A 25,232-nucleotide genomic window follows, 5' to 3' on the forward strand; every position below is an offset into this window, starting at 1 on the left:
CCTAGAAAATCGTGCAAGATGCCAGAAATTCTGTTGTACGATTTCCTCGATTTCTGTGTTGAAACATGTTGTACGACCTCCTTGAAAATCATGCCAACAAACTCAAATTTCTGCTCCTCAATTTCTATGCAAATTGTTGTACAACCTCCTTGAAAATCGTGCCCAAAAATCTGCCTTTCACTATATGCTAACTCCGCTGTATGGACTTGCTGGAATGTTGCCTTGGAATGTGTGCCAAGTTGTTGCCTCCTTCTCCTCCCGGTCCATAAATCTCCCTTGCTCTCTTGCTCTCCTTCTCCCAATCTGCTCATGAAAGAATGAATGACCTTTTCCTCCTTTTCCTCCTTTAATTTAACCCTAAGTGACTTTTGGGTGATCCCTAAATCCAATGGCTGAAATAGATTGAGATCAAGGGCTGAGATTAAATGTTCATTTAAATCTCACTTTCTATTTTTTAATTCACCCCACTTTAATAAAGACCCACTTAGTAATTTATTTCCAAAGTCACTTTTCCCTTCTAATTTTACATTGACTTTATTAAAGTCACTTTAAAATTATACTTTAGTAACTTTATCACTTAAAGTCACTTTTAAATTAGATTTGACTTTATAAAAATTATAAAGTCACTTTAGGAGAAAAATCCAATTCTTTTGGACACTTTTCCCTAGGCCAAAAGATCAAAGCCTGAGGAAACCACCTGTCCTCCGATACCAAATTTCAACACTCCCTCTTACCGAGGAAGGTGTTCCTCACCACACCCATGAAATACTCGATTCTCCTTGAGTTTAATGCAACTCTGATTATCACAGTAAATCACTGAAGGTCTCAACGACTGACCAAATAAGCCAGACAACATCTTGCGAAGCCAGATGGCCTCACAACTAGTTAGACTGGCTGCCATATATTGTGCTTCCGCTGAACTCAATGCTACTGACTGTTGCTTCCGGCTGAACCATGACACTACTGCTAAACCCAACCCAAAACAGCACCCTGAAGTGCTCTTCCTATCAGAAGCACAACCTGCCCAATCAAAATCAGTATAACCTATCAGTCTCACTCCATCCCCCTGCCTGTAGTCCAGACCATAATCCACTGTCCCCTACAAGTACCGCAAAATGTGTTTTGCAGCCACCCAGTGAACCTTCCTAGGCTCACACATAAACTGACTCATCGTGTTGACTACAAAACAAATATCTGATCTAGTGTTGACCAAATACATCAAGGAACCAATCAGCTACCTGTACAATGTGGGATCCACCAACTCGGAATCCGAAGCCTGAAGCTTCTTCCAGTTGGTGATCATCGGTGTCAACATGGGATTACAATCCTCCATGTGGAATCTGCCAGGGATGTCCACAATATACTTCCCCTGCCCCAGGAAGAAATGCCCCTCCTGCCACACCTCCAAACCCAAAAAGTAATGCATCAAGCCGATGTCCTTCATCTCAAACTCCACCGCAAGATCTCTCCTGCAGTACTCTATGAGTCTCTCTGCACCTGTAATGACCAAGTCATCCACATATAGCACCAGAATGAGAGGTTCCTCACCTATCACAATAAAGTAAAGGTTCGGATCTGCCTCACTCTTTGTGAAACCCATCCCCTGCAAGTATGTATCTATCCTGGAGTACCAAGCTCTAGGAACTTGCTTCAGGCCATAAAGGGTCTTCTTCAGTCTGCACACATGGGACTCCTTCCCATGCACCTCAAAGCCCTGTGGCTGCTCAATGTACACCTCCTCCTGTATGAAGCCGTTGAGAAATGCAGTCTTCACATCCATCTGGTGGATCTTCCAACCCACCTCTGTTGCTATCGATATAATGGAGCGGATCGAAGTATATCGAGCCACGGGAGCGAAGGTCTCCTCATAATCAACTCCCTCTACTTGGGAGAACCCTCTAGCCACAAACCTCGCTTTGAATTTCTCGATGCTGCCATCTGCAACATGCTTTACCTTGTAAAGCCATCTGGAAGTAACCACAGATTTGCCCTCAGGCCTCGACACTACCTCCCAAACATCATTCTTCATGATAGAAGAATACTCCTCCTACATGGCCTCTCCCCAGACTTTCTGGCTAACTGCCTCCTCATAGCTAGAAGGCTCGGGTTAAGGATGTTGGTAACCATTGCTATATAGCTACAAAACCTCTCAGGTGGTCTACTCTCTCTAACCGGCCCCTTAGGCTCAGCAATAGATGTGGCATCTCTCAAGGTGTCCTGAAGCCACTTGGGCTTCCTCTTCCCTGAGCGCACTTCTCCCATGTGGGAAGGGTCTCACGTGCACAAACCCCATCAGCAAAGTTTATCCATGAACAGGGGAGGCCATTCACTGCAAAACGCACCAACTCAGTGGGTGGAATGTCCTCTCCAACTGTTGTCAACTCATCTCTCACATTAGTAATCTTTGTGAGATATCCAGCTGCACTGTCATTACCCATCTTAATGGTCTTCAGCTTCTCCTTCAGGACCATTTCCGGTTCTCATTGGTACTCTGGTAGATATTGGACAATGTTGTCCACATCTCATGGGCATTTCTCTTTCCTCTCACATGAGGAATGCAATGGTCTTTGACTCCGTCTAGAATCAGTCTCTTACCCTTGTTGTTCTTTTTATTATACTCAGCCAACTGAGTAGCATCAGTAGGCACAACAACAGGGTTTTGTGTGGTATGCACCATGATGTCCCAGACTTCTGCCTCCTCAAAGATACTCTGTATTCTCTCCTTCCAAACGTTGTACTTTGTATGCCCATCTAGCCTATCCTCCACCCTCAATCCCAATGACATCCTGTTGTCCTAAAACTGAAAAATAGCACTGTTGTAGTAAAGAAGAAACTGTTGTTTGTGAAAAATCTGCTTGCCGTAATTTTCCACCTTGTTATCCCAAATTGCACTTCAGCACTCAAGTTGTGATACCATGTAAAAATTTCTCATTTCCCACCCCGGTTTTCAGTTTCACCTTATTTCTCCAAAATAGTTAAATGCCCATTTCCATATCCATACATTCAACACTGGAAAATAAATTTTAGCTAAAAACATAAATTCTGGAAATTTGACAGAATGCTAGAAAATGCAGAAATATAAAAATCAGCACATACAAATAGCGATTTAACTCATTTAAACACAGTGATTTTTGGTCAAGGTGACCCTGGAAAAACCCCCTACAACTCTTGGGGAAAACAGTTCGAGAGCTCTTTCATATTTCTGGAAAATGCTTTTTATAGTGAGAAATATTCAGCAAAAATCAGCAAGTAAACTTTTACAACTTATCTCGTTTTCCGTGCCTCGCAGCCAACTAGAAAAACTTGCAAACAGCAATAAATTTTGTACGTCCTCCTCGATTTCTGTGCCAATTTTCAACCTTAAATTCTGTTGTACGGCCTGCCTAGAAAATCGTGCAAGCTGCCAGAAATTCTACTGTACAATTTCCTTGATTTCTGTGCCGAAAACTGTTGTACGGCCTCCTTGAAAATCATGCCAGCAAACTCAGATTTCTACTCCTTGATTTCTGTGCAAACTGTTGTACGGCCTCTTTGAAAATCGTGCCCAAAAATTTGCCTTTCACTGTATGCTAACTCAGCTATATGGACTTGCTGGAATGCTGCCTTGGAATGCCAAGCTACTGTCTCCTCTTCCCTGTCCAGAAATCTCCCTTGCTCTCCTTCTCCCAATCTGCTCATGAAAGAATGAATGACCTTTTCCTCCGTGAAGGTGTCTCTTCACGGAGAGTCATGTCTCATTTAGACATGCCTCTTCAACCTAATTACTAATTAACTAATAATTATTTATGCTTATTATCATTTACATTATTTTACATTATTTATATATATTTTATTCGTAACATTGTCTTCTTCCTCAAAAAGCTTTGTCCTCAAAGCTTGTCGATGAAAAAGGCTTAATCTCTTTTTCGGCTTCAAATGACTCTCTCTCAAAACAATCATCTCCGTCGATACAAGCTTCTTTTAAGTGACAAACAAAATTGTCACATTGAGAAGGGATCAGACCATCCTAGATTAATTTTTTGTGGAATATTCTGATCACTAGAATTTTGTAACGACTTTGTCAGCATAAGACAGAATTGATGTTACGTCCTTATTCTCTGGAACATCATTTTGTTGTTTTTGGTCTGAATTGTCCTGATATGTAGCGTGGTTGATTTGTCTATTCTCATGATTCGAATGCCGATAGGGAGCCTTTTTGGTTTGATTTTCTCTTATTAAGTGTGTGGAAATTTTTTGATTTTCTTCTAGCGAAGATGTTGTCGAGTTGTTTATGGAACATTCACTTGGGATGTTCATTGTCTGAACTGCAACATCAAAGCGCGTCTTTTCTTCAACTTGCTTGTCTTCTTCCTGAGTTGTGACATTCACTGGATCGGTATTTGTTCCCTTATTTTCAGCTTGAACTGTTGCTACTGGAGATTTTGATACTTCTTCTTGAGTGAATTGTTCCAACTTGTCGTTTAATGCTTTCTTATCATCCTTAAGTTTCTTGATTTGAGTGAGTAGACTTTGATTATGGTTTCTCAGATGTAGAAGTTCTTTGGTTTCTGATTCATCAATATTATTTTCATTGTTTTGGATTTTAAGATTTTCATCTTTTAGATCTCTGATTTGTTCTAATAAATTTTTATTAAGGTTCTTTAAACGCAAAGTTTCCTCTTCTTGTTCTGATAAGTGCTTTTCGAGTTCTTTTTTTGTGACCTTAGTCTTCTTCACTTGCGCCAATAATTTTTCGACGTGTTTCTTAAGACGAGAAATTTCTTCGTCCTTTTCCATTATTTCTTTGTAATGCATATCCATAAGATCTTTATGTTCGTGTTCTAACACTTTCTTGTTTTGTTGAATTTTGGCTATTTTGCCATTCTCTTGATCTTTTAGCTGCACTTTCTTGGTACGCTAGATTACATCATTCTGTGGGAGTGATGATGGACGTTCAACTTGGAATAGAGATTCCATTCTCTTTCTTTGCTCAACATGTTGTTGCTTAAGTATTGTGATTAATTGTTCTATATCTCTTTTTTGTTCATTACTTAGAGATTCCATTTTTTTCACTTCTTTTATCTTTGTATAGAAATTTTTTTATCTTATAACTTTTCAATTACTAGCTTCAACAATTACTTTACTTCTAAGAACTCTTTTTCTTTTCTTCTTATATGGGCTTTGAGAATATACAAATATATTCTCTTTTTACTACCTTTATAATTATCTTCGATAACCCGCTTCTTATTTTATTTATTCCTATATTTATTTTCCCTTTTTTCCAAATTTTATATTTTATTTTTTTAAATATTATTTTTTTCCATATGTTGATTTTTCACTTTTTAATATAACTTTCTTTAGAATTCCCCAAACTTGTGATTAGCAATTTTATTTTTATAAATTGCTCTTTTTTTTTAATTTAATTACTCCCTTGATACTACTCTTTTGAACTTTTTAAATAATCGTTTTCTTATATATATATATATATATATATATTTTGTAAATTTTTTTGACTTTATCTTTCAAAACTTTTTTTATGGTTTTATTTTATTATTCTATAGTCCTTAATTTTTTATTTATTTATTTTACTATATAATAAAACTATTATATAACCTTGTATATTGAGGTATAATTTAATGAACTATAAGATATTGCCAAACAAGGTGACGCTTCATGAGGTTGACAACCGTATTGGCTAACGATTAAATGCAATGGTGGCTAGTCTGAGAAATGACGGTGAATTTATTCACAACTTGGTGGAGGCAATGGGATAATAATGTCGTACATAAAACCAGATGAATGGTATTGCAAAATTAATATGACTACAGTAAACCGGATATTGTTTCATGAAGAAGGCCGACAAGTTTGGATGGTGACTCTCGCATGCAGCGTGCAACAATGGAGGACCGGTGGTGGCTATCGTTGCGTGGTTATGGCTCTGACTAATTCAATGGATGGTTGCAGTAGCAGCCGGCTGAGACAGCTCGAGGGTGGCTTGAGGGTAGACGAGTGCTCATGTGGCCAGCTGGCAACAAATGGCATGTACAAGAATGCTAGCTACAGAGAGCACATACAGGAATGCAGATTGGAATTGCGGTTGTCAATGCACAACGGTGGCTTGCTACGCTTAATGTGAGAACAATGTTGGCGGTATGCGGCTCACACTGGCACGAACTGTAGACTGCAGTCTCAATGGCTGGCAGAGTGGTTGAAGAGCAGACCACGACTACAACATTTTTTTTTGAACCAGCAAATTTTCGCCAAAATAGATTGTGCCTACTTGTTGAGCGGCATTCACTGTAAGTGATGGTCAACAGTGTGGTCCGACTAGGGCTTGAGCTTATATATATATATATATATATGAATTCCTCCTCTCTTTTTTTTCTTTTTTTAACAACGGCCACTATTTTTTTTAACGGCCAAGGGCTTAACAGCAAGTTGGAGAAACTCCAAACGTAGTAGCGAAACGCTGGAATGACGAATGCAACACAATTGACAACAAGTTGATGGCCAAAGGCCTGGCAATTAGCCAAACGTGGCTCTGATACCAAATGAAGTGAACAAAGTTCCTTCTATAAATTAATTACTCCAGAAGACTTGGAATATAAAGATATCCATGACGATACAAATATTATATATTAAATGTGTGAATAATAATGATTACAATGAGAACGAGATGCTTGCTTATATACCAAGCAAGTGTCTCTTCACAGAGAGTCACGTCTCATTTAGACATGCCTCTTCAACCTAATTACTAATTAACTAAAAATTATTTATGCTTATTATCATTTACATTATTTATATATATTTTATTCGTAACAGTATCCTAGGGAGATCTTTGTTAGAAAATCATAAAGGCATAAAAATTTTCTTATGTTGATAATTACTTGTGATATTATTATGTTCTTATTAACTTCTTTATATTCTTCCTTTATCTTCTTCTTATCAAACAATCATCAAAGAAAAAACGTGAAGATCAGGTACACCAAAAATAGGCACTCAGCCAAAAGCTAAGACACTTTTACAGGGGAAAACCCAATCAAACTCTTCCACTAGCAAATACAAATTGAGATAGAACAAGACCTTTGATCCAAAGACCTTCTTCCTCCACCAAGATAGCCTTCCAATGAAATACAACCTTCAATAGTCTCTTCTTGTCCAGCAGATATAGCCCAACAACAATCTAGAATTTCAGCCCGACAGCAACTTAGAATTTCAGCCCAACTTCAGCACTGCAATTTCGGCCCCTCCAACAGCTCAGCAGCTTCACGTGTGTGAGAGAGAGAGAAAATTTAAACTTCTTGTGCTTGATAGAGACCTCCTTCTTCTTCACTAGCCCTTTCCTCTTCTTCCCTTGAATTTCTCACTTTTTCTAGCCCCAGAAGGTTCAGATCAAACTTGATGAGTGAGTGTATCAAATGAGGTCTAGTTGTTGCCTTTATATAGGAGTTTTTGCCCCTCAATTAGGCTGACTTGTCCAGCTTGAGGCTGACTTGGTGGAGGAGGTCTAATTGACCTATTTTACATTAAAATAAATTTCCTTCTTGATTGACAATCCTCAAGCAGGGTCTATTACATTATTACATGGACAAGAACACTTGACATAAACCCTAGAAGCCTATAATGGAGACTTTGACCTAAAAAAATTGACCCAAGCATGAAACCCATGCTTTAATATAATTATGAAGGCCAACACTCATATATTACATCATGACTCAAATATAATTATGAAGGCCAACACTAGTTACATTCTTCAACAATCTCTACACAGCTAGACACGTAGCATCTGCAGAAGTACCTACCCGAGCTACAAACATCAACAAAATTCTAGAAAATAAATAGCTTTGGTCGTAAATGTAAATTTTAAAGGTCTTTTAAACATTAAGAAATGTAATTTTCAAGCACTTTCAAGCATTAAGATAGAAGCAAAGCACATAGGCATTAATAGGAGTAATGGCAATAGAAGTGGATACTACAACAACCATTGTGTTAACAACACTCGGAGGAAAAATAGGGAGAAAAAAAAATCTTCTATACAGATATGATATAAGATAAATACGCTTAGATAAAATTACAAAATACAAAATAAAACAAAGAATCCGTAATAATTGAAAAAAAAAAACTACATTGTAAACAAACAAATGTTCATGGCAAAAATGCAGTGTTCAGATATTTAACATACCTAATTTAGTTAATACAAAGCTAGCAGACAATTTTGTAATTGATTATGTTAGTTTGGCATCCACTGCCTTTTTCAATTCCACAAATGGACCCCTGCTCAGTTATTCAAATTTCTAGGATGAGCTACTATTATAGAAAGACACCATCATCTTCTCTGTTATTAATAATTATGCTACCACGTTTGAAGATGGCATCTTTTGTCTGGATTCTGGAATCTGAACACTACAGCTCAGAAGAATTGCAAACTGCTTGCAATAGGGTTCATGCTAACTTTTCCACTATCAAATGGACCAACTAAAAAGGTGAATAATAAACAGAATTTGACAAAAATAGAATTTGATTTCAAAGTAGTATTCAGAACACTACCTGTGTGCAATTTCATCACCAGGCAATGTTTCTAATTCACGGCCTATATATTGAGTATATAATATCCCAATCTGAATCACTAAATATAAGTGAAAAAAATAAGAGGGCATAAATCTATACTTTCCTCTTGAACTTATATCATATGGTTAAAAAACTCATATGCATGTAATTGGTGGAACACATAATCAAAATGCAGGGTCTCAAGAATGAAATGGCAGCTCTTCATCAACAACTTCATGAACTACAATTTACTGCAGGCCAGCTTCAAAAGAGAACATCTTCTCCAGTTTTGAATGCTGCCCATGACGATGAGTCAGACCAGGTCAATGATGCTTGCCCCCTTCTCCTGTTTAGTCTGTACGATGTTTAAATGTGTTAAGATTTTAAGGGTATTTTGGAGGTTCTATGTTTCTAGGCTATATAGTTTTGCTCTGCATGTAACTAGCAAATTTTGGCGGGTGTTCTTGGAAAGGCCAATCTCTAACAGAAAACTCAGGAGTGAAAGACTCCATTTTTGTAATTTTTGATGTAAGGCCGTGTCCCCAAGCACAGATTTTAATATGAATATTGACAGTTCAGATTAAAAAAATTATCGTATACGTACGCATTTTACATAGATAGTAACAAATGTGGAAAACAAAGCTTGATAGTCATAATAGAAAGAAACATGACTTTGAAGTTACACATTTAATTACCAAAATAATCACCAGAAACTTGCCTGTTATCCTCCAAGTTGCCCAAGGAATCAAGTTGATGATAGATTTCAATGGAACTTCCTGGAACACCAATACTGAGGAAGAAGTTTGCAATACCTACTACTTTATCTTCTGGAATCTGCACGAAATAAAATTATTTGAAGGCATGTAATATACATGAAGCTTTCTCAGCCAGCCAACGATAAATTTATGTAGAAGACACACGATAAAAATTATATGTTCCAATTTCAGAAAACCCTCACATTTAGCTTCCCAGGAATAACTGCTGCGAAGGCTTTAACTCCACGCACAACGGAAGAGGTAGCTGAGAGTGAGCCTCCATTTCCCCTACTAGCATCGACTGGCTTCTCATCAAAGTATAATGACCCATCCTCTGAGGTAAAATGTTCATTAATAAGCCAGTTAAGACAGTAATAATCATTATTTCAATAAAATCAAGGATGCAGAAAGCCAACTGCAATCATAAAAAGCTACACAGTGACAAAGCAATAAACAAATGCATTTTATTTTACTGTATGCCTTTTGACACAAATAGTGCAATAATAATGAAGTCAAGAGGCAGTACGTCACATGCATAAAAAATTGTATATCTACAGAAAGGTCACCAGACAGATTAATAAAATAAGCATACTGCAATTGTCCCTTTCGAATCTGATTTGTAAAGCCAAAGTTATGGAAATTTTTAAAAGCAACTAGTCAATATGAACACATATGTCAATTGGGTTTATCTCATGTGGTTGGGAGGAATGATTGGGATCTTCTCCTCCCAGGTTCATAACATTGAATGCCAAACCAAGATTCTGTAATATTTTAATCTGGATAAGCACTGTCAACATATTGATGAATCAATAAAAATTACATACAAATAGAAAGCTCAAATATTACAAAAAAGTTAACTTCGTTAACTCAAAAACTGCAAATGTATAGAAGTCATGTTTAAGTACAATTACACTCTGCATTTTATGGCATCTCAAGAACACTCTGCACAGCGCAAAAGACCCACACAAAACCATCACTGCTTATAACTCTCACTACAAACTTATACCACCGTGTTCCTAATTAGAATATTAGGCCAATCATATGCCTGATTCAGCATCCTTTCTCTGCGGCAGACATACCAGCAATAGTCATAGAAATATATATTTTATTAATAATGAATTTGAATTGATGATTTACAGGATGAGATTCCCGGGCTTAAATACAGCCCTACGTGCCTCACTCTCAGCTACCGCGGAGTGAGGCCCTGTGCCCTAATTAACTAAAAATACTTAATTTTTATATAACATTGCCTTCCTCCCAAAAAGATGTTTTGTCCTCAAAGCATATGTAACGATGGATGTTGTTGACAAAACGCTTCAGTTTCCCAAGAAGCTTCTTCTTCTGGTAAGTCCTTCCACTTGATCAAGTACTCTTTGATTACTCATGATTGGAGCTTCTTTTCCTTTGTGGATATGATACCTTTTGGTTCTAAAATGTCCCTCCCTTCATCATCTAAGGATGGAAGCGTTGTTTGTGCTGATTGATGGTCACCAAGGGCCCTTTTAAGGCAAGATACATGGAAGGCATTGTCAACATGACTTTTATCTAGAAGGCTTAAACTATATGCAACTTGGTTGATCTTTTTGTTGAGCTAGTATGGTCCATAGAACTTTGGTGCCAATTTATTTTTTCCTTTTTGTTTCAAGGACAGTTGTTTGTATGGCTGGAGCTTGACAAATACCCATTCTCTAACTTCAAATTCTTTCTCGGTTTTGTTTCAGCCAGCTTGCTACTTCATACGGTTTCTTGCATTATTTAAATTTTGTTTTAAAGTTTGAACGATTTTTTGGGTTTCTTCTAGTTGGTTTTTAACCGCTGATAGATTTGTCTGGACATTAGCTAGATCCTTCCATTTCGAAGGTTCATAAGCATACAAAGCTTGGAATGGAGTCATTTTTGCTGACGTATGGTAAGTAGAATTATACCACCATTCAGCGAGATGCAACCATTGAAGCCACTTATTTTGTTTTTATGTAGCGTAACAATGTAGGTAGGCTTCCAAACATTTATTGACAACCTCCGTTTGTCCATCTGTTTGACGATGGTAAGCGGAACTCATATTTAGGTAGGTTCCTATATGGTTGAACAATTCTTTCCAGAAAGTAACCTTAAATTTGGCATCTCTATCACTCACAATAACTTTGGGAAACCCGTGTAATTTATAAATATTTTTGCAAAATATCTCAGTGATTTGTTTAGCTGAGTCTGATTTCTTCATTGCAATAAAGTGAGCATAATTGGTGAGTCTGTCGACTACTACGAAAATCTTATCCTTGCCATGGATACAGGTAACCCTTCAATAAAGTCCATAGATATTTCTTCCCATTTCCAATTTTGATTGTTTAAGGGGTGAAGCAAACAAGGTGTCATAATATTTTCACTTTTATTTCTTTGACATTTGTCACATTATGCTACATATTTCTGAATATTGCGACTCATCCCCTTCCAAAAGAAGGATTGACGTGCATTGTAGTAAGTTTTAAAGAATCCTACATGTTCGGCTAATAGTGAATCATGTGACTCCTTGAGTATTGCGTTGGATCCTTAGCATACTCACTTCGAATCTCATTAAGCCATTCAGGAACAACAACCGAGACTGCAAGTAAGGTTGGTTCTTCATCCTTCCTAGACAAGGCATCTACTACTACATCGTCTTTTCCCTTTTTATGTAATATCACCATATCAAAGGCGGCAATTTTTTCAATTCACTTTTGTTGTTCTTCGGAAAGTGTTTTTTGCTGGAGAAGGTGTTGGACATTGTTATGGTCTATTCGAATGGAGAAGTTACTTCCCAAAATATATTGTCTCCACTTGGCCAGTGTGTGCATAATAGTGAGCATTTCCTTATTGTATGTGGATTTAAGACATTCTCGTTTATTGAGCTTCCTGCTTTCAAAAGCTATTGGATGCCCCTCTTGCATTAACAATGCACCTATACTGAACCCAAAAGCATCACACTCAATGATAAATGGTTTAGAGAAATCTGGAGTTGCCAATATCGAGGCGTTAGACATAACTTCCTTCAATTCTTCAAAACACCTTCCTGCTTCCTCATTCCATTGAAATGAATTCTTCTTTAAAAGGTTTGTTAGAGGTACGGTTATATGTGCATAGTTTTTAATATATCTTCAGTAATATCCAGTCAATCCTACGAACCCTTTTAGCATGGATATAGTAACTGGTTTGGTCCATTCCTTTATAGCCTTGATTTTATTAGGGTCCACTTTTACTCCTTCCCAAAGGTGCATTTAGATTTCTTGGCATTGAACTGATGCTCTTCTAGTAGTGTAAGAACTTCATCCAAATTTTGTATGTGCTCCTTCCAAGTTTTACTGTAAATTAAAATATCATCAAACAATACTAATACAAACTTCCTAAGATATGGACGAAATAACTTGTTCATAGTGGCTTGGAATGTTGCTAGTGCATTGGTTAATCCAAAGGGCATTACTTTAAATTCGTAGTGACCTTCGTGTGTTCGGAATGCAGTTTTTGGTATGTCTACCAACCTAATTCTAATTTGGTAATAACCTGACCTTAAATCTAATTTTGAGAAGTATTTTACGCATAGTTGTTCATCCAACATTTCATCAATAAAGGGAATTGGGAATTTGTTTTTAATCGTTATTTTGTTTAATCCTCTATAATCAATGCATAGCCTGAACGATCCATCCTTCTTCCTTACCAATACAACTGGAGCAGCATATGGACTCTTACTTTTTGAGATGATCCCACATTTTAAAAGGTCTTGGATTAATCTCTCAATTTCAGTCTTTTGGTGATGCAGATATCGAAACGGTTTGATGTTGACAGGGTCTAATCCTTCTTTGACTTCTATTGTATGCTCGATTTCCCTGTTAGGCGGCATTTTCATGGGCAGGTCTTGGAATACTTTTTCGTGCTTTTGAATTAGCTCTTGTACTTCTGGTGACTCTTCGCTAATCACTTTTGCAAATAACATTTCTAATTGGCGACATTGTACTACATAGGCTGGTGCTCCTTTTCAAATCATTTTCGCCATCTGGGATAATGACACGATTTGATTTTCTGGTGCTTGGAATTTGTATACCTTGTACCTCTACCCTTCCCATTTAAAGCTTATAAATTGTTGTCGATGGTTGGCAAAGTAAGTGCCTAGGGTTTGTATCCATTGTATACCTAAGACCACATCTACTCCTCCTAATGGTACAGTGTAGAATAGAGATTCTAAATTAAAGTCTTAAATCTGCAATTTGACCATATCGCATTTCCCTACCTTTTCAATCTTCATACCATCCGCTACCATCACCTTCATGTTGGGCATGGGAAATGTGAAAATGTTGAGTCTCTTTGCCATGGTTGAAAAATTGTGGGTGCTACCAGTGTCAATTGTAACCATTACGTTGTTCTTCTTGATATGTCCTTTTAATTTTAAAGTCAAGGATTGTGTTATACCTATCATAGTCGATAATGACACTTGTGGAATGCTTTCATCATCTAGTTCTGGCGAGAATTCTGGGGCATTTTAAATTCCTTCTATGTTTGATTCATCATTGTTTGAATCATTAGTTGCTTCATAGTTATATAGGTTCTTTGTCTCTTTTCCTTTAGCACACCTATGTTTAGGGTCCCACTTTTCGCCACAGTGTTTGCACTTGCCCTCTTTCATCCTTTGCATTTCCATGTTAGATTTTTCTCCTTCACGAAGATATGGTGGAACATATTTAGTATTATCCATATTCGCAGACTAGGGAAATCTTCGTCTCGAGTATACCTTTTCGGCTTTGACCACAGTATCTTTTCAAATTTCTTTTCAACGACTTTGCTTTTTGACTTGCTACTTCTATCGACGTAATGTCATGAAGCTCAAGTTCTACTCGTAGATGGGTTTTAAATCCGTAGATGTATGATTGGATTAGAAGATATTTTGATAACCCAAGTACTCGTGTTGCTAAGGTCTCCCATTCTCGAGTGTATTCGTCCACATCTCTTTTTTGTCGCAATATGATGAGTGTTGACAAGAACTCTTCTTCCTTGACACCTTGGATCCTTTTAAAGAACGCATCCTTAAATTTTCTCCAACTGATAGCGAGTGTCGTCTTCTTCCACCACATATACCAATTATATGCTTCGCCTTCCATTTTCATGGAAGCGTGCCTAATCTTTTGGTCATCATTTTCAATATCATAAATCTTGAAATATTCTTTTGCTTTATTGAGCCACACAATGTTGCATTTTTCTTTACCGTCGAACTTGGGTAGCTCGATTTTTTCTCATTGTTGATATGTCGCTAACAGTGGAGTGAAAAAAGGGTATTGATTGGTGAATGGATTCCAGAGCTGCTTATTTTGAAAATTCGCGTTACTATTTTCTTGATGGTGCATGGATGACTTTTTTGGAAACTTGGTTTTTTCATGAAAATCTACTGAATTTTCTGAATCTAATGAATTGTGTTGTTGATCTTGATTACCTACATCATCCTGGAATGTTTGTTCGGGTGAAATCTTCATCATGTCACAAATAGCGGTTAGTATTGACATTGTCTGATTATGATTCATTTTGGATTGGTATGGCTCTGCCCGAGCTGTTTTGTTATCCGATTTGTCGTATCCTGAAGCTTCTTCATATCGTCGAAATGTTTGGTAACCTTACTCTCGAGATCGAGTAATTTTTGGTTCAAATCATCAAAATGGCTAGTAATCTTATTCTCAAGATCAACCAAATTTTTGTTGAAATTAGTCATTGTCATTGACGACATTAAACAGGTTTTTGGGGGAGAAAGAAGTCGGGAGAAGTGACAGCAGACATGGTGGGTTTGATCAGTGGAAAAGGTCGGAAGGGTTGTGATTGGGAAGATGGGAGCACTGATAGTTGTTTGGCTACGGAGGGCAAACAGAGAGCACACGGAGGTGGAGACAAACAGCAACTGAGCAGGCAAAGTAGAATAGCGAGTGACAACGGTTGGCAGCGATTTGTTGGCCAAGACAACCTACTCTAGTACCACATGCAGCAAACAAACCAGCAATAGTCATAAAAACATATATTTTACAAATAATCAATTTGAATTGATGATTTACAAGATGAGAGGCCTAGTCTTAAATACAACCCTACGTGCCTCTTGGTGAATGGGCATGATCTTGGATCATGTCCAGTGCCCTAATTAACTAAAAATACTTAATTTTTATATAACATTCTCAAACCCTTGTGTCTCAACAAACACCAAAACATATCATTGACTAACCATCCAGAGATGTGTTGGAACACCTATAGTTTCATCCACAAAGTTAAGAGAAATAGCTCGAACGTAGACTAAGAAAAAATCTTGGTTTACATGCACTACATCTTGAGGTTGTTGTCCCATCATTGTGAAGCAACATACGTCAAAGAACGTGGAGTCTTTAGTAACTTACATGCATCTCAAGATCGAGATATGTTGAGTTCTATCAAATGGCGGAACATGCGTGGCTCCTCTACCACACATTCAATACTAAATCAACATGCAGTTATTGGTCATGTTCCACGAACACTTCCACCTACTGCTACTACTCTTGTTTATAAAACACAGGAAAATAAATTAGAAGTTTCTCATGGCAACGGGAACGCTTGGTCAATACGAGATCTCATTTTATTTTTACTTCGTGCCTTGTCTTTCTTGTAGCTTATTTTGTAAACATTATTGAAAGTTACAGTTTGAAATTTGCAGTTTGAGCTTACCTTCAAACCACTGACTAAACCTTACAACTCTTTAATAATGAAAATGACACTCTATATCATTTCATGGTTGTTGTTTTCTGTCGCAATCTGATGAAGAAAATATTTGTATGTTGAAATTTATGTGTTTTGGTTGGCAATTGATCACTGGATGACAATGTTATAAGATATACCTACTAGATGATTGATATTATGTGTACTAAATGGTTGATGCTTTACTGATCATCCCTAATCAATCGTAAATTCTATGTTTACATATGTTATGCAATGGATTTGACATTCTACATGTTTTTCTTGAATATATAAGCATCAAAATATATTAAATATGTATTATATAAAAAACACTCCTGAAACACTTCGCTCCAAGAAACTTTTTGAAAATTGCACTTTTCGCTCTTGCTCCCTCCTCCCAACAGCCTTCGAAGAAATCTATATGCAATTTCTATCATAAAGAGGGATGTGTCTCCTAGTCTCACATGCCTTGTATTAACAAATTGAAGAACACACAAGAGTAACATGTTGTGACAGATCTTTTTCAAGAAGTCGCACAAATAGTTTATGATGCATATAAAGTTGTGCACTCTGCATATGGGTTTGATCTATGGTGCCAAATCATTGATTAAAGTATGACTTCAGTAGTTTTTCATTTCCGGTTCAATATATGAGCCCATGTTACAGTATATTATGTATATGAGCCTTCCATACAAATGCTATATATAGTGAGTTTCTACTCACAAATAGCTAGGATCATTTCCACTACTTATTGAGGACTCTTATGGATGATTCTCATCTTATTACAGAGGATCATTCTCTATCATAGTTTGATATAGCTCCTCTTGTTGATGTACCTTCTAGGAAGACTTCATCTACATCATTGTTGAACCCAAACACATTTCACTTTGCATTTCGCTTACTAGACCTTACCTATTCCATGATGTAATGTTACCATTGTCAACCCCACCACATTTGGATATATTATTTCTGTTCCAATAATTGTGATTTTACAGCGCATGCTTTGTCTTATTCTCATGAGAGGCATGATTCTCAACTATTTATGTATGACAACATTGTGGGCGTGATCATATATCCACTTGTTCTAGTGGGGGAGCTAAGTACTTCTTCATCTTCCTTGCTACAACTTTTTACAAGTCTGCAAGATCTGTCCTGCTATTTAGATTAAGAGAGAGGATATCGAACGCAAGGGTGCAATCTTCATCAATCAACGTTGTCTCGAGTTGGGTATTCATAAGAAAACTCTCATTTTTATTCAAGCTATGACTTTTATAAATTTGAGTATTCACATAAACCCACTCTCTTTTGTATATAATCATTTTGCTTCATAGCCCTCTGTTCAACTTATCAGGGGGGTGTTGAGAATGGTGTAATCCTCACATTTGGCTCAATCAACTCATATTCTGACAGTAATGCTTTTGGTCAGGCATTACTGTAATCATTTATTACAATACTATGTTGTGTTTAAGGCTGACCTAGTCATCTTGATGTAGGCCCATAACCCCTGCTTGGGCAAAGTATTCCCACCTACTTGAGTTGTGTGTAAATACACCACAGTCCACAACTCTCTCCTCTGTAAATGATCTCGTGAACCAACGCTCTCTGATAAAAATGTCTAAGCCTATAAGCACCACATCTAGTGGTGTGTTATCATATTCCATGGTTGCTTTTCTCTATTCGAGAATTTGTTGTTTTTCTCTCTCATGCACCTATGAACAGTTCTAGCACACTTCTTGGTGCCTTTTTTTCCTTTTTATTCCCAAATTTTAAGTTTCCGGTTGGTCCATAAAATCCCCTCTAGTCCCTTGTGAACTCAACAAGTATCCATTCCAAAGATGAAAAAAAAAATTTAAAAAAAATAAAAAAAAAATGCCGGTTGATGGCAGACCAAAAAACTTACATCTCAAAAAATCCTTCTCAGTGAGGGGTCATATGTCCTTATTGGTGCATACTATGAAAAGCTAAAAAAACTTCTCAACTTACCTCTTCTTGGGGTGCCCCTTTTTGATTTCAGCGTGGAATATTTCTTTCTCAACCACCAAGGTAAGAGAGATATCATTCCATTTTATTAGCCTTCTCATGATTAAATGGATTCAAGCTCTAAATGAATTCATTCTTTTCTTTGATGGTGTGAAATGTCTCAAAATATTCACCAAGAGCTCAACATGGCTGCTCAAAGGAACAGCAATTCAATTTGATTTGTTCATAGGAGAATCAATAATAGTGACTCCAAAATCAGAGAAGAAACAAACCATCAATTCTCTTCTGCAGCAACAAGTGAACAATATAGAGAAAAGGATGCATTCAATTTACAGGATTGAAGAAATGATGGGAAGGGGAAAAGCCAGCCAGATGAAGTGAAGGGACTCTGTTTCAAACCAAAACAATGACTCCTCATCAAGCAACAACAACAATATAATATAGCATATTGACTTCTAGAGTCCTATAACCTGTCATTAGGATGATCAAACATCCACAGTCAGAGCATAGGACGCAAAGCATCCATGATCCTTTTTGTTTTATATGATGTATTGGATGCTATCACCTATAGTGATAGTTGGAAGTTTGTACCAAATATCTTATTGCAAGGAACAGAAAATGTATTTTAAACCCAAACAAAATTATGGCATGAAAATCCTAATACCGTGATTGTTATAATTTTGTAGATAATTAAGAAAAACTAAACAATATCTACTGTTCACTGTTACCAATAATATGTATCTCAGTGAAGAGAAATTCATAACCAAAAGACGGCAACAACAAATAAAACATTCCCCAAAACATTTGTGTTTATAAAATTCTGAATACTTTGAAGAGGGATCATGTTCAATCATGCCAAATAGTTGTCAAAAAAATAGATAAGGTGTCCATGGATAAAATTCACTTCTATAAAAATGTGTAATACACTCAAACATCAAACTTTGTCAACATGTTGAATACAACATTTCATCCTGTTGCCATCTTTAGATGGATAGAAATGAAAATGTCGCGATCAAAGCATACTAGTACTTTGTGTACTTCCTAATTAAGAAATAGGATATCATATATGATATTATGTATTGAAAAAGGAAACAACATAATAGAATCAATCAATGTAATTACAACGACACAGAGGAAGACACCATACGAATAATGGATCAAGAGAAAATGAGGGATGATGAGAGCCATACCATAACTTTCAAGGTTATCAAACAGTTTGATTATGCCATTCTTAACCAATCCAATCTGCATGAATGCATCAAACAAGCCTTGAGATACTAAAAGATAAAACCTTAAACAAATGAAATATTTCTTGCACATACAAACTATAATGCATATAGTAAGTTTTAGGCCAACACATATCAGCATAAACTGAGATTTTACTTTAAAAACTGTAGTACATGGCCAGTTGTATTATGTAATATTCTGAGATTTTCAGAATTTAAAATGATGTATTTTAACTATCTCTATGTCATTTAACTAATTATAGAATCCATTCACACATATAAGAAGCATACAATCAAAGAAAGTGCATATGATGCATTGCTCAGGAAGGAACAAGAGCTTACATGAGAAGACTATGATATTGATTAGGAAGTTAAAGAGGGGTCGCTATAGAGAACCCAAATCTGTGCCCAAGAAAAATAAAGGACTCTATGAAATAAGTAGTAGACATCTAGTATTCCGCATTTTACTCTGCACTTGGATTCTCATTTTTTATATTTTTTTCCAATTTTGTTTATTTTAGATGTTGGTCTATAGCTTAAAGGACTGTTTAAGTCTTAGCAAGTGTAGTACATGCTCTTTGACTGTTGCATCAAATGGGACATAAGGGAAAAAACATGCAGAATTGTACTCTTAAGAATGTTTTTGTGATACATAACATGTGAACTGCAAAGCAAACCCTGATGAAACATCTTTCAAACCAACTTTTCACGTTCAAGCAAAGGACAAAAAATTCCAGTATGAATTGCAGTGAACCTTCTAGTGTAATGTCCCCAACCGCTTAGGACTCAGGAGGCATAAGGGGGAGTTCCACTAGCCTACCCCGTAGGCTAAGGCGGGACAAAATTAACCAAGGGAACATGATTCCCCTGGGAGAAGTGGTGAAAAGGGGGGCATGTGCTAGGCTAACAAAAAGTCACTTTTAATTTATAAACTGAAAAAACCACTAAAGTGACTTTATAAAAAATAACGGGATAAAAAGATGGCAAAATGGCAAATGAGTTATAAAAGAGGGTAAATGAAGAGACTCTCCTCATACTCTCGTTTTGCCATTTGAGCAAAACACAAAAAAAAAAAATAAAAAAATAAAAACTAATAAGATTTGAGAGTTCTTAGAGAAGAGTCTAGGGTTTTGGAAACCCTACTTGCAGATTGTTAGTTTTAATGTTGAAACCATACACCCTAGCTAATTTGGGAGCGAGATCACTCAAATTTCACCAATGTGCTTGTTGAAATTAACCAGAAACGTGATTCCTTGATTTGTGCCTTAATTAAAGGAGTCAAATTCGAGTTCCTTCTTTTGTGCATCATCAAGTTCATAAAATTTAGGAGTTTCCCTAAAAATTAGGAGTGCATGAGGTAGTTAACTGATGTGTTGAAATTAAAAGTCAAGTTCTTGATTTTCTAGTGTGAGTTAAAGCGGAGTTAGCCTCCTAAACTTTAGGAGGATCCAGTTAACTAGTTTTGTTGGCTTTTGTTAACTAGAAAAGCTCCAGTTCAGTTCCTTAATTAGAACTTCACTAATTTTAACCATTCAAATTACCTTTAAAAGGAGCAAAGGTACAAATTTAATTATTGTTTTGGTGAGCACGAGTTGGCGAGACCAAGCAATAGGAAGCACAAGTTTGTGCATGGAGCTTGTGAGACGATGTCACATCCCCAATTAATAATTTTGCTAAGGGAATTCTCAATTTTGAAATTTTTGGCAGTTAATAAATATTTGACATATAAACCTAGTAAAAATGAGTGAAAAGGAAAATTTATAAAGGTGTCACCCCCTAACATTAAAAAGGCCAAGAAATTCGATGGGAAGTGGAGAGTGGGGGCCACTCCAAGTGAATACGCACCTCTTAGAAGAATTAGAATTAGGTGAGAGAGGGAATTTGATGGGTGGAGCCCGCAAAGAGCATGAGGGATGGCTAGCTATAAATTGGAGGTTTGGCCCTCATTTTGGGGGCTTTTGACAATTTGGCAATAAAACCAAGTTCTCTTGAGTTGTTGAGCTAAGACAACTAAGTGTTGTTCAGCACTAGGGGATTCCAAGCAGAGATCTCCACTCTACCTTTAGTGGACTTTGAGTGCCACTCTAGGGGAGACATCTTCAAACTTCAGAGTTGTTCTGGGAGGAGTTTGCAGGCACAACCAGTCATCAAGTGGAGCAGTTAGGACACTAAACAGGGGTACGCATTCTTGGGAGAGCCATCTTATTCTGGGATTGGTTCTGGGATTTTCTGGGTTGGTTTCCCTTGGTATTTGCTCGAGATTTCGGTTAAATTGTGGGGCTGACTTGGGGCTATCATTTTCCTATGTCAGGCTTGCGCAGAGGAGCTTCTAGAATGTGCAGTTCATAGAGGGGAGATAATTGTGGGGCAGACCTGACCAGGAGTTTGTGGGCTTGCTAGGAGATACAAGGAGGAGCGTTGAGGGAATTTTCCCAATATTTTGGCGGGATTCAGTGGCTGAATTCCTGTAGCGCAAATTACCTAGTTAGTGGAGGGGCTCACAAGAATTGGGGGTGAATTTGGAGGGTTGGAATTAGACCAAACCCCTTCTGGGTTTTTATGGGTATTTGAAGGAGAGGTCCCGATTAAATTTGCAGAACTTTCCGGGTAGTATTTAGGCCAGAAATCCCCTTTTGTTCAGCAGTGCATTTATTACTCAGGTGGTAATTTGCACCATTTTGTGGGGTTTCGGGGTGGTTAGTCTGGGGCAGATTCATTTCTGAGTTTGATTGAGTATTTTTGGGAGAAGCTATAGCTGCATTTTCAGGTGATTCCGGGCACTACAGAGGGTCATTCTCAGCATTTCCAATGCAGCAACAGTTGCTAGTTTCTGGGTAAGCGCAAAGGAATATTGGGACGAAGTTTCCCAGCTTGTGGGGTCATCTCTTCCACCTGAGTTTGCTCCAGCTTGCTTATGCAAGCTCAAGTGCGCTTGTTCCTTGCCATATATACTCCCTACAGTTCATGATTTAATAAAATGGCTCAGCTTATTTGTCCAGTTTCTTGCTGTTTTTTATGGTGCATGTGTATTTGTGATTTTATTTGCAGCCTAATTCATGTGTCTGTTATTAGCTGTAAATTTCAATTTGGAATATTAAAGAGGAAGAGTATGCAAGAGAAGCTTGTGCACAAGATTGTTAGAGGAGCAGAGATCAGTATTCTTGCAAGTGTTTTCAAGTCTAGTTTAAGGCTGAGAGAAGGTTGTATTCTCTATTGAAACAGTGTATTGTAAGAGATCAATTGCTCAGTTTTGCTATCAATAGAATTCTCATCAAGCAGAGGGTTTTCAACTTTTCCCAGTTGGATTCCATAGAAAAATAGTGTGTTTTAATCTGTGACTGCTTTTTATTTCTGTTCCTATTCAGCTGCAAAATTGAGTAGAGACTTCTGTGTTCATAAGAAAAGAAAGTGTTTTTCAGATTGTTCATATCAACATATCAGAATTTCATGGAAATTCTACAGTGCTTCAAAGCAGTGTTGCGAACATTGCAATCAGGATTAAATCGGCAAGGGGAAAAAATCTAAAGCATCCACGATTTTTTGACGATTTTTATGATTTTTTGGCAATTTTTACAATTTTATCACAATTTTTATTGCAATTTTTTCACGATTTTTTCAAAATGAAAAAATTGCCGATTAAATCTCCATGCTGAAAAAATCATGATTTTCGCAACACTGCTTCAAAGGATAAACATTGTGGAGCTGAAGTAATACTTTCAGGGTGTTATCAGTGGATTTTAAGCTTTGATTTTGTTTTCTGTAATTCTTATTTCAGGTGGAGTTGCCAAGCCAAATCTGAGATAGAATAGTGATGGAAGGGCCAAGCTCTTACTGCCATAATAGCTGAGTCAATTTTGCTGAGGGGGCCAAGTTTTCTTACTGCTAGAGGAGGTCAAATCAGTCATCCTAAGAGCGCCGAGTTGCATCATTATAAGGGACCAGCCTCTGAGTTTTGAAGGGGATGAGTTCTGCTAAAGTAGAGGCAGAAACTACCATTTAAAGAGGGCTGAGTTACCTATCATTTTTGTGGCAGAGATTCAGGGCTTCAAGCTGGCCAAGTACACTACCTTGTAGACTGAGGACTAAGCCTTAAGTCTGGACCGAGTTTAGTCATTTTTTGGAGGGATGAGTCATCCTCTTTGTGGGTCGATTTCTTCTGAACATTTCGTGGACCAAATACTCCTGGAAAGGCCAAGTTATCAGTCACATTCACCTGTGCGTATAGCTGAGTTTGATTGCCGAGTGGTGGGGGTCTGTCATCAGAAGTACCTCTGTTTGTGGCTGCCAAGGAACTTGTACAGGAACAAATTATTGGAGGCTGAGCTGAGTATTAATTTTGGCTACAGTTGACTGAGTTCCAGACTGCTATCCTGGTGCCATCTCATAACCAGACTCTCTGAATTCATTTGCTGATATACATATATATTGTTGTACGCTCCTCAATGTTGCTGTAGCTTACATTCCTTTGGTCGGTACTTCTCAAGAATTTAATATAAATTACAGTCAGTAGGTTTGAAGCATTTTGGTACTGACTTTGTGTTATTTTTAATTAAATACAAGAAATGTGCACCTACAGCCATGTATCATTAAATTGTTTGACTAAATGTGCCACTGAAAACTCAGAGATTTTAAGGGGAAGGTTTGAGATATCTCAAGAGAGTTTCTTACATCTAGTTTTACTCATTCAGATGATAATTTTTAATTGAAGAAAGGTTATAGAAACAAGGGTCTTTCTGATGTGTACAGATTTCATCCATCTAGAAAATATTTGAAATGCAGCTTAAAAACGGATGGATATAGATGAATTTGGTGCCAGAAGTATTTAGATTTTGGGGACAAAGTAATTTTAAACTTTCTCAAAATTGAAGAGATGGCTAAAAAAGTACTACAGAGAGGATTATGGCTCTGTAGGAGAATGGCCATAAATATCCTGCCTTAGGCACCTGACAAACCTATGTGAGAAGATTATAAGATTGTAGGCCCAAGTGCGGTTTAAATTTAAAGGGCCTAATCCTCAAAAAACTCAATAGAATTAATCCCTAATTTGAATTTAGGAATTGTTTTTACAGTTACAATATTGAGAAGATGCTTGAGACAGACAACTATAAACTTATAACACTAAGGGTAAGTTTCATTAGAGACTAATTCCTTTCACTTTGACATAATCACAACTATTGGATGGAGTTAGCAGTTCAGATTTCAGCTAGGATTCACCTTCCAAGGTCTTTTCAGATTTCAGCTAGGATTCAGTTAGGATTCACCTTCCAAGGTCTCTTCAGATTCTTATTTTCTATTTACATATTTAAAAGTTTTTTCCCAATCAAAGATTAGGTGTCAACATTCCCCCCTTTAATTTGAATGGCTGTTTGTAAGTCCAACCATCATTTTGAATCTTTCAAACTTCTCTTCCATGCACTTTGGTGAAGATGTCTGCAATTTGCTCATTTGTGGAACAGTGATGTAGGTGAATAGTCTTTACCTCAACACGATGTCAAATTAAATGATACTATGTATTGATATTCTTGATTCAATCATGGAATTTCGGATTATTGGCCAATTTGATTGCGAAAATATTGTCAATAAGAAGAGCATAATGCACTTGTTTCTCTTGCAAATCTTCAAGAATTTTCCTGAGCCACACAATCTCCTTGGTTGTTTCTGCAGCTGCCACATATTCTCCCTCTGTTGTGGAAATTGTTGGAACTGACTGTTTGTGTGACCTCCAAGAGACAGCTCCTAATCCAAAACCTGAAGTAGATACTCCATTTTCCTTATCTTCGTCAAAGTCTGAATCAGAGTATCCAATCAAGTTGAAGTCATCTACCTGTGTATATTTGAGTACAAAGTCTTGAGTTCCTTTCAAGTACTTTAGAACTCTTTTTGTAGCATAAGAATGACCTTCGCAAGGCTTTTGCATAAAGCTGGAAAGGATTCCAACAACAAATGAAATGTTTGGTATAGTAGTAGTGAGGTAGTTAAGACTTCCTACGAGTTGTTTGTACTTAGTTGCATCCTCAAATTCATTTCCTTCTTTGGATGTGAG

At 37.1% G+C, this 25,232-nt stretch overlaps 1 protein-coding gene across 1 annotated transcript in view; it reads right to left on the minus strand.

Annotated features, from left to right (window-relative positions):
• HAP6 (ribophorin II (RPN2) family protein) overlaps nt 1–25,232 on the minus strand; it is a 116,466-nt gene that overhangs the window by 47,429 nt on the left and 43,805 nt on the right. The window contains exons 8-10 of the mRNA XM_089416885.1: nt 19,154–19,208; nt 9,485–9,615; nt 9,245–9,360 (exon numbers count right to left, since the gene is read on the minus strand). Of these exons, the coding sequence (XP_089273011.1) occupies nt 9,245–9,360; nt 9,485–9,615; nt 19,154–19,208 (302 nt within the window). The remainder of the gene's footprint in view (nt 1–9,244; nt 9,361–9,484; nt 9,616–19,153; nt 19,209–25,232) is intronic.

Source organism: Pinus tabuliformis, chromosome 3_2 (genome assembly GCF_031772625.1).
Source record: "Pinus tabuliformis cultivar Carrire ecotype Pingquan chromosome 3_2, CPIR1, whole genome shotgun sequence".
Classification (NCBI taxonomy): Eukaryota; Viridiplantae; Streptophyta; class Pinopsida; order Pinales; family Pinaceae; genus Pinus; species Pinus tabuliformis.